General features: G+C 41.6%; 1 protein-coding gene across 5 annotated transcripts in view; it reads right to left on the bottom strand.

Moving 5' to 3' along the window:
• The window catches only part of CNTN1 (contactin 1), a 484,199-nt gene that overhangs the window by 87,273 nt on the left and 381,306 nt on the right, over positions 1 to 15,620 (bottom strand). For all 5 annotated transcript variants that reach the window (XM_029058335.2, XM_029058336.2, XM_029058332.2 and 2 more), the window contains 2 exons: positions 14,601 to 14,759; positions 2,805 to 2,954 (listed from right to left, as the gene is read on the bottom strand). In XM_029058335.2, the coding sequence (XP_028914168.1) occupies positions 2,805 to 2,954; positions 14,601 to 14,759 (309 nt within the window). The remainder of the gene's footprint in view (positions 1 to 2,804; positions 2,955 to 14,600; positions 14,760 to 15,620) is intronic.

The following is a 15,620-nucleotide window of genomic DNA, read 5'->3' as shown; positions in this document are numbered from 1 at the left end:
GGATCACTCAAGTGCTTTAGAGAAGGAGCATGGCATAGTGGATAGAGCCCGGGCCTGGGAGTCAGAAGGTCATGGTTTCTAATCCCATCTCTGCCACTTGTCTGCAGTGTGACCTTGGACAAGTCACTTCACTTCTCTGGGCCTCAGTTACCTCATCTGTAAAATGGGGATTAAGACTGTGAGCCCCATGTGAGACAGGGACTGTGTCCAACCTGATTCTGTGAGCCTGTTGTGGGCAGGGATTCATTCATTCACTCATTCAATAGTATTTACTGAGCGCTTACTATGTGCAGGGCACTGTATTAAGCACTTGGAATGTACATTTCAGCAACGGATAGAGACAATCCCTGCCCAATGATGGGCTCACAGTGTAATCGGGGGAGACAGAAAAAAACAAGACAACATAATCACGATAAATAGAATCAAGGGGATGTACACCTCATTAACAAAATAAATAGGGTAATAAAAATCTATCAAATGAGCACAGTGCTGAGAGGAGGGGAAGGGGGATGGGGAGGAGCAGCAGGAAAGGAGGCTTAGCTGAGGATAGGTGAAGGGGGGGAAGGGGGGGGGGAACAGAGGGCAGAGAGGGAGCAGAGAGGGAGCAGAAGGAGCAGAGGGAGCAGAGGGAGCAGAGGGAAAAGGGGAAGCTCAGTCTGCGAAGGTCTCTTGGAGAAGGTGAGCTCTCAGTAGGGCTTTGAAGAGGGGAAGAGAGTTAGTTTGACAGAGGTGAGGAGGGAGGGCATTCCAGGACAGCGGGAGGATGTGGCCCAGGGGTCGACGATAGGCGTGAATGGGGGACAGTGAGGAGGTGAGCAGCAGAGGCAGCGTGGCTCAGTGGAAAGAACAAGGGCTTGGGAGTCAGAGGTCATGGGTTCAAATCCCGGCTCCGCCGCTTGTCCGCTGTGTGACTGTGGGCAAGTCACTTAACTTCTCTGTGCCTCAGTTAGCTCATCTGTAAAATGGGGATGAAGACTGTGAGCCCCACGTGGGACAACCTGATTACCCTGTATCTACCCCAGCGCTTAGAACAGTGCTCTGCATATAGTAAGCACTTAATAAATACCAACATTATTATTATTATTAGCGGAGGAGTGGAGCGTATGGGGTGGGCAGTAGAAAGAGAGAAGGGAGGTGAGGTAGGAGGGGGCAAGGGGATGGAGAGCCCTGAAGCTTAGAGTGAGGAGTTTTTGTTTCATGCGGAGGTTTTTAAGGAGGGGAGTGACATGCCCAGAGCATTTCTGCAGGATTCTCTCTATTTGTTGCTGAATTGTACTTCCCAAGTGCTTAGTACAGTGCTCTTCACACATTAAGCACTCAATAAATATGATTGAATAAATGGTTGAATTACCTGGTATCTACCCCAGTGTCTGGCACATAATAAGTGCTTAAAAAATACCATCATTATTATTATCATTCAGGTTCCTTTTAATTACTTTTTAATATGTGCTAAGGTAGCTAGCTAACAATTCCCCTCAGGGACCTATGGGGATTCAGTTATAGAGCAGATTTAGTGGGACTAATATTTGGAATAATACCAGAGTTTAAATGGAGGCAAGATAATGATGGTGCTCAGAGTAAAACCAGGTAAGAAGTCATTCTGAGAGACAGAGGGGCAAGGGTGGAACAGGGAAAAAACATAATTAAGAGCAAGTAGAGTGTCTTCACAAATAGCTAAGCTCTGAACACTGTATCTCCCTGGCCAGGTTGAATACATACTTTGATCCCAGGAAGTGAAATGCTCTAGAATACATTTAGGATACTAGTGAAATGCCAAAATTATCGGTTTTAAACTTAATATTGTGTGTCTCCCAAGGAGCGCTGCACTCTCATAGTACTGTATATTTCCAAATGCAGAATATGTTTGACTTGCTTCATTTGTGCTTAAAGTTCTTATAAAATACTTCCTGGAGGGATAAGAAAGTAGAGTATGTTGGCAGATGGAGTTCCTGAATAACAATTCAACACATGAAGGATATTTCCCATTTAGTATCAACATTTAGTCCTTATCAGCACTCTAAGAGTCAGTTGGTCAACTGTATTTATTGAGTGCTTACTGTGTGCTGAGCCCTGTTCTAAGTGAAAAGTTGCCGAAACTGTTAAAATGTAACAGCCTGTATCTATGAAGGGCAAGAAAAGCTTTGTAAAACCTTGGGAAAATGGAACACTTTTGTCTTTGGAAGCATGGTTTGACAAATGATCCATTGTGTCATTATACCAGCAGCATTTTGTCTAAATTATGCAAATAATTTCACTGTTTCCAACTAGAGAACAGTCTTAATGGTTTATTAAAAAACTAATGGTACCTTAGATCTGTTTTCATATCAGAATACTTCAGTGTGAAGTGTAGAAACCAAGATGACCACTTTGTCATCATTTCAAATATTATTCGATCAGTCAATGAATCAGTGCTCTTTACTAAGTACCCACTGTGTGCAGAACACGGTACTAAGAGCTTGAGAAAGTACATTACAAAAGAGTTGGTAAATACAATCCCTGTCCACAAGAAGCTTCTAGTCTAGAAGAGGGTCCAGACATCAAAATAAATTGCAGGAGAGGGAAATGGCAGAGGGTAAGGATAGGTACATAAGAACCGTAAGTACTAAAATGGTACAGACCTGAGCACAGCATTGACACAGAGGGAAGGATGGGTAGGGGAAATGAGGGTTTAGTCAGGGAAGTCCTCAGAAAAGTTCAGAAAACATCCTTTTCCCATTCTTTATCAACAATTACACCAGCTGTCTAAAAAGGAAGAATAGCAACTGGCAAACATGACTATGATTTGGTAATTTGCATGTACGTACCGGCACCTTCCGTTTTAATTTTGTTGGACGGTGTACTGGGCTCTCCTATCCCCAGTGTGTTGGTTGCTATTATGCGGAATTCGTACTCCATCCAGGGGATTAAATCTACCACGCGGGCTGCTTCCATGTTTCCTTCAATATTTGGAGGCTCTAAAAAGGAATGTTAAATACAATTAATGGAAGTGTCAAAGAAAGGCTAAAATTTGGTCCTAATACTTGGTCATAGTTTTGCTTTCGATTTGTCCCTTTTATTTTTTTGTGTGTGGTATTTGTTAAGGGCTTAGTATGTGTCATGCACTGTATTAAGCACTGGGGTAGATACAAGTTAATCAGGCTGGACACAGTCCCTGTCCCACATGGGACTCACAATCTAAATCACGATTTTACAGATGAAGTAACTGAGGCATAGAGATAGCTGGTGGTGGGCAGGGATTGTCTCTCTTTGTTGCTGAACTGTACTTTCCAAACGCTTACCGCACTCAGTAAGCACTCAGTAAATATGATTAAGTTGGTATTTGTTAAGTGCGTACTATGTGCAGAGCACTGTTCTAAGCACTGGGGTAGATAAAGGGTAATCAGGTTGTCCCACGTGAGACTCACAGTCTTAACCCCCATTTTATAGATGAGGGAATTGAGGCACAGAAAAGTTAAATGACTTGCCCACAGTTACACAGTTGACAAGTGGCAGAGCCGGGATTCGAACCCGTGACCTCTGACTCCCAAACCCATGCTCATTCCACTGAGCCATGCTGCTTTGAATGAAGTTAAGTGACTTCACCAAGGTCACACAGCAGATAAGTGGCGGAGCCAGAATTTGAACTCAGGTCTTTCTGACTCCCATGTCCATAATTGTCCATAATCTATCCACTAGGCATGCTGTTTTCCCCTCTGGGGAAGACAACTGGCTCCTATAGAGAATAATTCTATCTGTGAGGAAAATAAGTTAATAATATAGGATGTTCTAATTGGAGAACTGATCAGTTAAGCAGGAGAGGCGACGACCAACTATGACAGATTATTACAACCAGTCCTAACCAATTAATCAAAAATATTTATTTAGTGTTTACTGTGTACAGAGACTGTACTAAAGTCTTGGCAGAGTACATTTTACAGTAGGTAGACACATTATCTGCTCACAAGGAATTTATAGACCTGAGGGGGAGAGAGAGTCAGACATTAAAATAAATTACAGAAAACCAGTTGGACTGTATTTGGATGGAAGAATTAAGGTACAATTTTTGGTAATACTCAAAGAATGATACCACTAACAAAACTCTCTAAATTTCAAAAGAAAAAAATCATATATCATATCTGACAGTCTTTGTCCTATGCAGGGATCAAAATCTCAGAGGTAACGAATTCAGTTATCTTACACCTATTGTAAAGATAAGGAAGCTGAGGCACACAGAAGTTAAGTGACTTGTTCAAGGTCATACATTAAGAATGGGGCAGGTCCCCAGTCTCCCAGTCCTGTACTCTTTCCACTAGGCCATGCTGTCTTTCGGTGTGACCCTCTCCAACTAAAGCACTGGATAATGAACCATCTTTAACTATGTTCACCTGTAGACAGTCCCATTCTAAATATAAACCACGTCCTTTAAATGAAATTAATGCCCTGTCTGTGCTGAGACAGTTTCCTACCACATGGTCGGAGAGTCAACCCAATCAATCAGTTGTATTTCTTGAGCATTAATAAGCATTTACTATGTGCAGTATTATGTACTAAGCATAATCTGGCACGAAATCCTTTCAGTTCTACTTTCACATTACTGAAATCCACCCTCTCCTCTCTAATCCAAATGCTACTACGCTGATCCAAGCGCTAATCATATACCGCCTTGACTATTGAATCAGCTTCCTCACTGATCACCCTGTCTTTTATCTTTCCCTTCTCTTGTTCATACACAGTCATAATTTAGTATAGTGTCTGGTCTCACTCTCTAGTCTGGTAAATTCCTTGTGGGCAGGGAATGTGTCTATCAGCTCTGTTGCATTGTACTGTCTTAAGCACTTAGTACTGAACACAATAAGCACTCAATACCATCGACTGATTGATCCAGTGATTTTTAAAAATGGTGTTTGGTGTGCACTTCCTATGTGCTGGCGGTGTTCTAAGTACTAGGGTAGATACACAAGCTATTCGGATTGTACTCAGTCCATGTCCCACTTGAGGCTGACAGTCTTCACCCCCACTTTACAGAGGAGGAAACTGAGACCCAGAGATGTGAAGCGACTCGTTCAAGGTCACGCAGCAGACAAGTGGCAGAGGCAGAATTAGAACCCTGGTCCTCCTGATTCCCAGGCCTGGGCTCTATCTACTAGGCCTCACTGTCAGCTCAGATCAATCTCTGATCAGATAGAAAAGGTTATCCACTGAACAACACTGGGATTTTCCTATTCCAGCAGGAGGGGATGATCTACTCAGGGCTATGGATAGAAAGGGCTGGTCCAGAAATGGTCTGGTATTGAGTTTATAGGGTGCTATTCTATTTCTGATAATGTTGATTTGTCTTCTCCTATGACTGAACAATATTTGGTTGCTTAACTAAGATTTGTGCCTTTCTGAAGTTTAGGACTAGCCTATGCATGATTCAAACTGTGACCTCTTCTTCCCTGCCCTTCTGTCACATACCGTTTGGCCACCACTCAAATTCTGCAATTCAAAATGTGGGAAACTTGGTATGTTTCCTAGCTGTGATTCAGAATAATTATAGGGATTTGACTCGAGTGGACTGCTGTCATAAGGGAGAATAAAACATTTTAGCCTGCCTTATTAATGCCTACAAGTTCCCCGCTCTAAAATTAGCACAAATTACACACTGGAGGGAATAAATTTAGAATAGTTGGTGCTATTGCCTTGTAAAATGAATTCTGATTTCCAGGTTTCGGGGAATGACTAACTTCTGAATCACAGAGTTAGATACCACACTACTATCTCCCCTGTTACTCTGGTCAAAGGGACCTCATCTTCTCCCACTTCCCCAAACTCACTGGAAGGCAGATGGCTTCCTTCTTGCTTTTCAGTGCAACTTTCACACCATTCCACCTCCCCCAACCTTCTACTTTCCTCTTTTGAAGTCCACACCTACCTCAACAACCCACTCCATTTACTCTTTATGGTCACATACCCCTCCACCTCTCCTCTAAGTCCTGCAAATTTCTGAACCATTTTGATCTCTTTCTTTAATATCTTCTCTCGTTTTCCATCCCTAAATTCATTGTTGGGGAATTCAAGATCCGTGTTAGATGTTCCCAACAACCCTTCCTCTGCTCACTTTCTCTCATTCTCCTGCTTCACCCCACCACACCCACTCAGACTCATGCACCATCTCATCATCTCTAGAGTGTAAATTCATTGTGGGCAGGGAATATGTCTGTTCATTGTCTTAATGTACTCTCCCAAAGTGCTCAATGAATACGACTGAATGAATGAATGAATGATCTCTAGTCACCACATAATCTCTACCCTCTCTGACTTTGAAATTCCGTTTTCCAACCACAGCCTCCTGACCTGCCTTCTCTCCAACACACACACTCCTCTCTAATCTGTCTTGTTAGCTCACAAAGACCTACATTCTTTTGAATAATAATAATAATAAAAATAATAATGGCATTTGTTAAGTGTTTACTATGGGCCAAGCACTGTTCTAAGCGTTGCGGGTGTACAGGGTAATCAAGTTGTCCCACATGGGGCTCACAGTCTTAATCCCCCTTTTCCAGATGAGGTAACCAAGGCCCAGAGAAGTGAAGTGACTTGCCCAAAGTCACACAGCCGACAAGTGGCATAGGCAGGATTAGAACCCATGATCTCTGACTCCCAAGTCGGGGCTCTTTCCACTGAACTACAATGCTTCTCTCCAATTTTAAAAGTCATCATGCTCCACTGGGTCTCCATACAAACTACCTTCTCAATGCACAAATCGACACCCTCAACAGCTCTCTTTCCATTTAACTCAACTCTCTCACTGTCCTGTCATAGGGATGCCTATCTAATACCACTAACCCCCAATCACCTCCATAGTATGTTTCCTCTGCTCCTGTATATGATTTGAGGAGTGCTGCCGGTGGAAATCTCAACTGATCCTCACCTACTTTAACTCTCATCTTATCCAAACAACAATACTTCTCCATCCTATGCACTCCCATGTGCATTGGCCACGGAGGCCGTTCCAGACATTTTTTCCCACTTTTAACACCCTGCCCCCCTTCCCATCCCCATCTCTTGTCCCTACTGACCTGGCACTAACTTTATTGATAAAATTGAAACCATCGTGAGTTATTGCCATAAAATCCTCCTTGGCCCTCTCCAGTCCATCCCTCTTTCTGCACCTCTTTGGCTCTCCCATCTTTCCCAGAAGTATCTCGAGGAAATCTCTCACTTCCTCTCCAAATCTACCCACTCCATCTGTGCTTCTGACCATCATTTCACAAGTTATCAAAACACCTACCCCCTACAGTCCTCCTTCTCTAACAGTCATCTTCAAGCATTCACTTTTCAATGGCTTTTTCTCCACTGCTCTATATGTTCACGTCTCCCCTACCCTAAAAATAACCTCCCTGGACCCCAGGGCTCCCTCCACTTATCGCTCAATCTCCCTCCTACCATTTTTCCCAAATTTCTCGAGCGAGTTGTCTACCCGCATTTCTTCTACTTCCTCTCCTCTAATTCTCAACCTGAACCCTTCACATCTGGCTTCTGATCCTCACATTTCACGGACACTGCCCTCTCTAAAAATCACTAATGGCTTTCTTCTTGCCTCCCTCAATGGCTTCTACTCCATCCTAATCCTCCTAGACCCTAACCTGCCTTTTACATCCTTCTCCTTTAAACAATATCCAACCTTGGCTTATCTGACACTGCCCTCTCCTGGCTCTTCTCCGATGTCTCTGGCCATTCATTCTCAGTCTCTTTGGCAGGCTACTCCTCTGCCTCTTACCGCCTAACTATGGGTGGGGAGGTCCTCAAAGCTCCGTTCTCAGTCCCAATCTTCTCTCCATCTACACCCACTCCCTTGAAGAACTCATTTCCTCTAATGGCGTCAACTCCCATCTCTACTGGAAAGATTCTAAAGTTTACCTCTCCAACCCTGACCTCTCTTCTCTGCAGTCTTGCATTTACTCCTGCCTTCAGGATATCTCTACCTAGGTGTTCCACTGCCACCTCATACTTAATTTATCTCTCAAACAGAACTCCTTATCTTCCCTACCAAAATCTGCCCTCCCCCATCTTTCCCACCACTGTACCCTTCCTATCTCACAAGCCCATTACATCAGTGTTATCTTGACTTATCCCTAATTCACCCTACATAGTCAATCTGTAACCATAGCCTGTAGGTTCTTTCTTCACAACATCACTAAAATCCACAACTTTCCACTTTAAGGAGGCCGATCCAAGAACTTATTTCTTGCCTATTCTACTGCATAAGTTTCCTCACTGCTGACCATCCTGTCTCCTGTCTCTCCCCACTCTAGTCCATACTTCACTCTGTTGTCCAGATAATTTTTCTGAAATGTCAGTCTATCTCTTGCCATTCCTCAAGAACTCCAGTGGTTGACCATCCACATCTGCACAAAAAGAAACTCTTTGACACTGACTTTAAGGTACTCAATCAGCTCATCCTCTCCTACTTTACCTTGCTGATTTCCTACTACAACCCAACCCACACACTTAGCTCCTTTAATGTCAACCTACTCACCTACTCAATCTTATCTATTCCTTTCTTCTCATCACATCCTTCCTCAGGCCTAGAACTCCCTTCCCCTCCGAAAGAGAGAGACCAACACTCTCTCCACCTTCAGTCACATCCTCCAAAATGCCTTTGGTGATTACGCCATGTTTTCCCTTACTCCCTCTCCCTTTTGCATTTTCCATTGCACTTGATCTGTACCCATTAAGCACTTGATATTCACTCTGGTCTCAGCACCACAGCCCTTAAGTACCTATCTATAATGTATTTATTTTTATTGACACCTACCAAGTCTGTTGTATTGTACTGTCCCAAGCGCTTAGAACAATACGTGGCACACAGTAAGCTTTCAATAAATATGATTGATGGATTATTATTTTGGCCAGTCCAATTCCTAGGCTTGGATTATTCCACTTTGGGATCCACCAATTACTCTGCAGACATGATTTAGTAACCAACAAGCCTAGAGAAGCAGCATGGCCTACTGATAGTACCAATTACAAGTTACAAGATAACTAAATCAGGCCAGTATTCACTGAACAATTTAAGTACAGATGTAACATTTTCCTATTTTCCATAACAACTACTTCAAACATTTCATTTTTTGACTCCCATATAGGTAGTGACACTAGGCGACCAGTAAATTAACATTTAACTATAATAATTGATTGGTAACATGAGGGAAGGAATATAGTGAGTGGAATCTCTTCAGTAGTGTCCCATCTTTTACTCAATCAGTGAGTTAACCAGATAATTGTGTTCATTGAACACTTACTCTGTGCAGAGCACTGTACTAAGCACTGGGGAGAGTACAGTATAACCATATAACAGATACATTCCCTACCCAACAGGAGCTTACAGTCTAGTGGGACACCAGAAGTTCTCAGACAACACATATTTAGATAAGGCGATCAGTATTTTTCAAACAATCATTCTCCTGCTTTTCTTTTCAAACGCAGGACTCCGCCTTCCTTTCAGGAAACATAAGATCCAGTGATGGAAAGGGCATTAAAATATAGAACATGTTACCCCCATATCCCAAAATGTTGAATGAGCATGCCTAGTGGAAAGAGCATTAATCACAATGGTACTTGTTAAGCGCTTACCCTCTGCCAAACATTGTTCTAAGAACCAGGATAGATACGAGTTAATCACAGTCCCTGTCCCACATGGTGCTCACACTCTTAATCCCCATTTTACAGATGAGGTAGGTGAGGCCCAGAGAAGTTAAGCGACTTGCCCAAGGCCACACAACAGACAAGTGGCAGAGCTGGGATTAGAACTCAGGTCCTCCTGACACCCAGGCCCGTGTTCTATCCACCAAGCCATGCTGCTTCTCAGTCCAAGAGCAGTGGAGGGCCAGTCAGGAAATACTAGACCCTAGACTCAGCTCTGCCTTTTGTTTGATGTTTGGGAAATCATTTTTTTCAACTATAAAATTTCTTTGAGGTACCTGTCTTTCTTATCTCTTCTACTGGGAGCCCTGTGTGGGATAGTGGCTGTTTATACTTGTGTCTTGTATCTACACCAGTGCTTAGCACAATGCTTGACAGATAGTAAATGCTTAATAGTACCATTAAAAAGACTACTGATTATTTTAAAAGAAGCACTATCTACTATGCCTTGCTGCTTCCCAAAATACAACAGGAAGGAATGTATAAAAGGGAATATTTGTCCTAATGCAATAAATATAACCTTTACACAATAAAGACAATAATAGACAAAACAATTTCATTGACCATATGAAGGCACATATTTTGGCAAACCCACAAATATTTAGATCACAGAGTTTTTTGAGAAATAGCAGGGTCAGCTACTGATGAGAACAAAAAGAAGCTAAATGAAAAAGAATGATCTTCTAATACTTATGATATTTTTATCCCAATGTAAATGAGAATAGATTAATTTATAATCAATTAAAAATGGCTATAAAATGGATATGGAAGAGCTATTCAAAATTCTGAATTAATAATTATTGATTGATTTGTAGGTTTGATTAATTGTTTTCAGTCTCAAAGATGGATTATAGTAGGAGCTAATAATGTTATATTCAGTAGTCAATTTATTTTGGTCAGTAGAAAGACCTTTTGTTTTGCTATCCAGTAAGCCTGTTTTACATCACTGTCTTACAAATTCTTCCCCTTCCCTTAAGTCTTAGATATTTTACGTTTGTCAAATACTGTAACCATTTTCAAATATTAAAGATTGCATCAGGTGTTTCCATGTGTCATTTCTGGTAAACATATTTAATTGGCTTATAATTCATTTTCATTGTACATACTTTGGGGATGGGTCGGTTATTCAAACACTAGAAGTCTTCTGCATATTTTCAGCAGGTTCACTTCACTAAGATTTTTCTCTACAAACTAGTTACTATTTCACACTAATTCTACTTCCTAACTATATGATATAAACAATAAAAGCCCCCCCCAAATGGATTGAAAATCAAAAGTAAAAATCATCTGCCTTCCAAAGTGATTAAGAGGACGTGGGTTCTAACCCCAACTCTGCCACTTGTCTGCTGTGTGACCTTGGGTAAGTTACTTAATTTCTCTGTGCCTCAATTACCTCATCTGTAAAATAAGGATTAAAAGTGTGAGCCCCAAGTGGGACAACCTGATTACCCTGTATCTACCCTAGCACTTAGAACAGTGATTGGCACATAGTAAGCACTTAACATATACCATAATAATTGTTATTATTTCTCCTATTTACTTCCTCCTCCCAATATTTGTAAATAAATCATTTCTGCTTGTTTCTCCCATTAAACTGAAGACCCCTGGGGGAATTGTACTATGCATTTTACTGCAAATGAAGCTTCCCAACTGCTTAATGCAGATGAGTATAGAGTTGTGCATACAGTTATGTGCTAAAAAAAAAATTCTGAGTCCCTTCTTTCTTTTAACCCCTTTTCACTCACTTCCCAAATCTCTGAGATACTAGGTGGAAATAGACAACTACCTCCAACCAAAGGAGTGAGTTCCCGGCCTTCATGCGGCTAACAAGTAGTTAGGGAGAACAAGTGTCGAATCCCCATTTTGCATTTGAGGAAATTGAGACACATTTCTCTTTTTTTCATTTGGGGAAAGGGCTGCTTTATTTAGAAAGCAAAAAAAAAAAAACCTACAACACAAGAGGGTATGAGGCTTCTTTGGGGGAATCGACTCTTCTTACCATCAGCTCTAATGCTAATGCCATGAAAATTCTGTGTTGGCAAGAGTGAGCAGTGGTGAAAAAAGACAGCCACCTTGTCACTGCTCCTCCCACCCCTTCAAAGAAAAACACAGGTGTTCTAGGAGGCTCATAGGGCTAGGTTCCATATTCTATCCAGGTGTGTTCAACCCTGACTCACTTAGACAACAACTGTGGTTAATTGGGAGGGAGAAACTGACTTTACTCAAACTAATATCCACAAATCTAATGTCATAGATTGTGAGACCCGAAAGACATCTTATTCCCAGATGAATTCTCTTTCCCAGGACTTGGAAGAATGTGCTTGGCACACAATATATGCTTAATAAGTACTCTTCCTACTAATCTGTTCTTCACAATCTACATTTGGGTGGGAAACATATAACCGAAATGAATGCACGTTTGATGATTAAACAAATGAGCAGTATGCCAGAAAGGCAGTACAAACTAGAGAAATACCAAAACACATCTGTAGACATAAAACATTTCTTTTAAGCATTTACTGTGTGTCAAGCCCTGTTCTAAGCCCTGGGTAGATACAAGTTAATCAGGCTGGACAGTGTCCTTCTCCCAACTGGGGCTAACAGTAAAAGTAGGTCGGGAGAATTGGTATTGGATCCCCATTTTGCAGTTAAGGAAACTGAGGCACATTTCTCTTTTTTTTACTTGAAGAAAGGGTTGCTTTATTTGGAAAGCAAGAAACTACATCATGACAGGGTCTGGGTCTTCTTGGGGGGGGTCAGCTCTTCTCACCGTAACTTAGTTTGCAATTACAGAAATGTTGATGGAAGTGAGAAAGGGTAATTTGTGTGAGTCCACAAATGCATTTCCATTTGCCTTGTCTGAAATAAAACTGAGAATAATTTTCATATGGAAGGTCAAGATACACTGCCAGCAACTTCAATTCTCAGAGACAGAGAGGTGGCTAAAGCGAAATGCCCATGTGGGGGTCTCTCTGTTTCTCTGTGACAGAAGTATTCATGTTCTCTTTCCTGCCTTATTTTTAAAAAGGGTTAAATCACAAATTTTCATGCTTTTTATTCATTCAATCATATTTACTGAGCGCTTACTGTGTGTAGAGCACTGTAATAAACACTTGGGAGTTTTTCCATCCCACTCACACAAACCCAAACTGGCGAAGTTCATTCATCAAATGAAGTTGGAAAAAGGCTCTTTCATCTCACCAGGAATCAACCACTCAATCAATGGCATTTACTGAGGACTTACTCTACTAAGTTCTTTAAAGAGAACAAACTCTATTCCCATGGCCAACGGCAGTTTGTCTTAGAGTTGGAGACTGGATCGAAGCCTTTAAATCCAAGGGCAGCGTATGTAACCCAAGCCCTGATTTAGCTGCTAACCCTAACCTGAATGCTAACTCCTAATTTGTTTTATCTTTAATCCAGTCTAACTCCTTAAATTCAGGGGCAACTTGAGGAACTAGCTCAAGAATTTGGGTCAGATCCAAGAACCCTTGTAGGAGTGGACCAGACTAAGCCCCACTTTTCCTCATCTCTTACTCCCTTCTGCGACGCCCAACTTGCTCCCTTTGCTCTGCCCCTCTCCCAGCCCCACAGCACTTATGGACATATCTGTCATTTTATTTATTTGCATTGGTGTCTGTCTCCCCACCTCTACATAGTAAGATCCTTGTGGGTGGGGAATGCCACTGTTTATTGTTGAATTGAACTTTCCCAAGCTCTTAGTACCATGGTCTGCACACAGTAAGCATGCAATATATATGATTGAATGAATGAGTAGTTCTGATTGGAAACTAATTAATGGTGAGATTCCTTCCAGTTCAGAAAACACCTAGAATTGGGATCCAGTTTGAAAGCCAGAACCCTTCGTGCCACTATTAAAGCTGGCAATGATGCAACTATCCATGAGTGAATTGAAAGTAACCCCTGCAATATCGAGAACATCAGTGTTAGAGTTAAATTATGAATTTGATAAGTGATGGTACTTGTTAAGTGCTTACTATGGGTCAAAGACTGTACTAGGCACTGGAATAGATGTAAGACAATCAAGGCTGACACAGTCCCTAACCCACATGGCACTCACAGTCTAACTCAGAGGGGGTAGGAATTAATCCTCATTTGTAAAATGAGAATGTAATCCTCATTTTACAAATGAGGTAACTGAGGTACAGAGAAGCAAAATGACTTCCCCAAGGTCACACACCTCAGAGAGGTGGCAGAGCCAGTATTAGAACCTCGGTCTCCTGTCTTCCAGATATGTACTCTTTCCATTAGGCCACGGTGCTTCCATATTAAATTAATTCAATTCAATTGTACTTCTTTGAGTGCTTACTGTGCACAGAGCATTGTACTAAGCACTTGGGAGGGTACAATATAGCAATAAACAGACACATTCTCTGCCTACAATGAGCTTACAGTCTTTGAGATGTGGGCTTCTACGTGAAATGAAGGTACGGCCTTTAGGCAATCTTTCCCGGATTGAACACTTATCGTGTTCAGAGCTGTACTAAGCACTTAGAAGAGTACAATGTAACAGAGTTGGTAGACACGTTCACTGCCCATATCAAGCTGTTCCTTGACCCAAGCCAAATTCATCATTCATCTCTGAAGGCTTCCACAAACTCCTTCCCAAAATAATGATAATAGTAATAATGATGATAACTGTGCTATTTATTAAGCGCTTACTAGGTGCCAGGCACTTTACTAAGCACTGAGGTAGATACCAGCTAATCAGTTCCAATGCAGTCCCTGTTCCACGTAGGGCTGACAGTCTTAATCCCATTTTACAGATGAGGTATCTGAGGCACAGAGAAATAAACTGATTTGTCCAAGGTCACACAGCAGAGATGTGGCAGAGCCAGGATTAGAACCCACCTCCTCTGACTTTCAGGCCAGTTCTCTTCCCACTAGACCATTCTGCATCTCTTGCAGCTCACCTGTTTTAGCATCTTTCCAATCATCGGAAAGAATGGTCCTGGACTGGATGGAATATTTAGAAATAGGGCTGTGATTGTCTGTTCCACGGCTCCACGTAAGCGCTACTGAAGTATCTCTCACGTCATCTATTCGCACACCCCCTGGTGGGCCTGGAGGACCTGAAGAGCAAATGGAGAAATCAAGTCAATCAGTGAACAGAGTCTTAAATAGGAACCTCAAAAAGGATCCCCTTACACTTATCTTATAATTCACTTAACCTTTCCAGGGGCATTCAATGGCCCCTTTATGTAACTTAAATAAAGAACAAACAATCACATCTTTCAAGGCATCTGTAATGATTAAATGACATTCCACTCCCTACCACATCTCTGAAAGGGAAGGAGAAAATCTGAAATCAAGAACACACTGCAATTTTAATAATGGTATTCTGTTACTACTGTATTATTGCTCCATTTACAATGTTGTAATAGATGACTCAAAAAGGGCAATTTTCCCTTCTAGAGCAATTCATAAATGCTTTATGCCATTATCCCCAAATACCACAAATCTGAACTATGCACTTGCTTAGTAATATCTACCCTACTGAATAAAAATTTCCTACAATCCTAAACTTCAGGGGTGAATAAATTTACTTTGAAAGCACTCTCCTTAAAATAATTCCTCTGAGGCTTCCCACTAGGATAGAGCACTTTCAAGGATTTTTTTTTTCTGTTGGTACCGAGCAGGCAATGATAGCTAAATTGGAGATAGAAAAGAACACCAGAAAAGAATCAAATTGCACATTTGGCCTTCATGCAACCACTATAAAATATGGGGAAGTGGGGAAATGACACATGTGAGTAATGCTAGATATTGAGCCTTTACAAGATAAAAAGTCAGAAGTCTCTAGTGCATAAAGTGGTCCCAGAGGGCAGGTGGGGCTGTTTTAGAACCCCTATTTTTGTTCTTCATGACCACAAAAGGCTTCTTACTGGGTCCAAATACTACTCTGGGGCCCTGAATCCCTTCACAAATCAAAC

Source organism: Ornithorhynchus anatinus, chromosome 2 (assembly GCF_004115215.2).
Source record: "Ornithorhynchus anatinus isolate Pmale09 chromosome 2, mOrnAna1.pri.v4, whole genome shotgun sequence".
In the NCBI taxonomy this organism is placed as follows: domain Eukaryota; kingdom Metazoa; phylum Chordata; class Mammalia; order Monotremata; family Ornithorhynchidae; genus Ornithorhynchus; species Ornithorhynchus anatinus.
The sequence above is the reverse complement of the archived record's forward strand: the minus strand, read 5'-3'. Positions and strand labels throughout refer to the sequence as shown.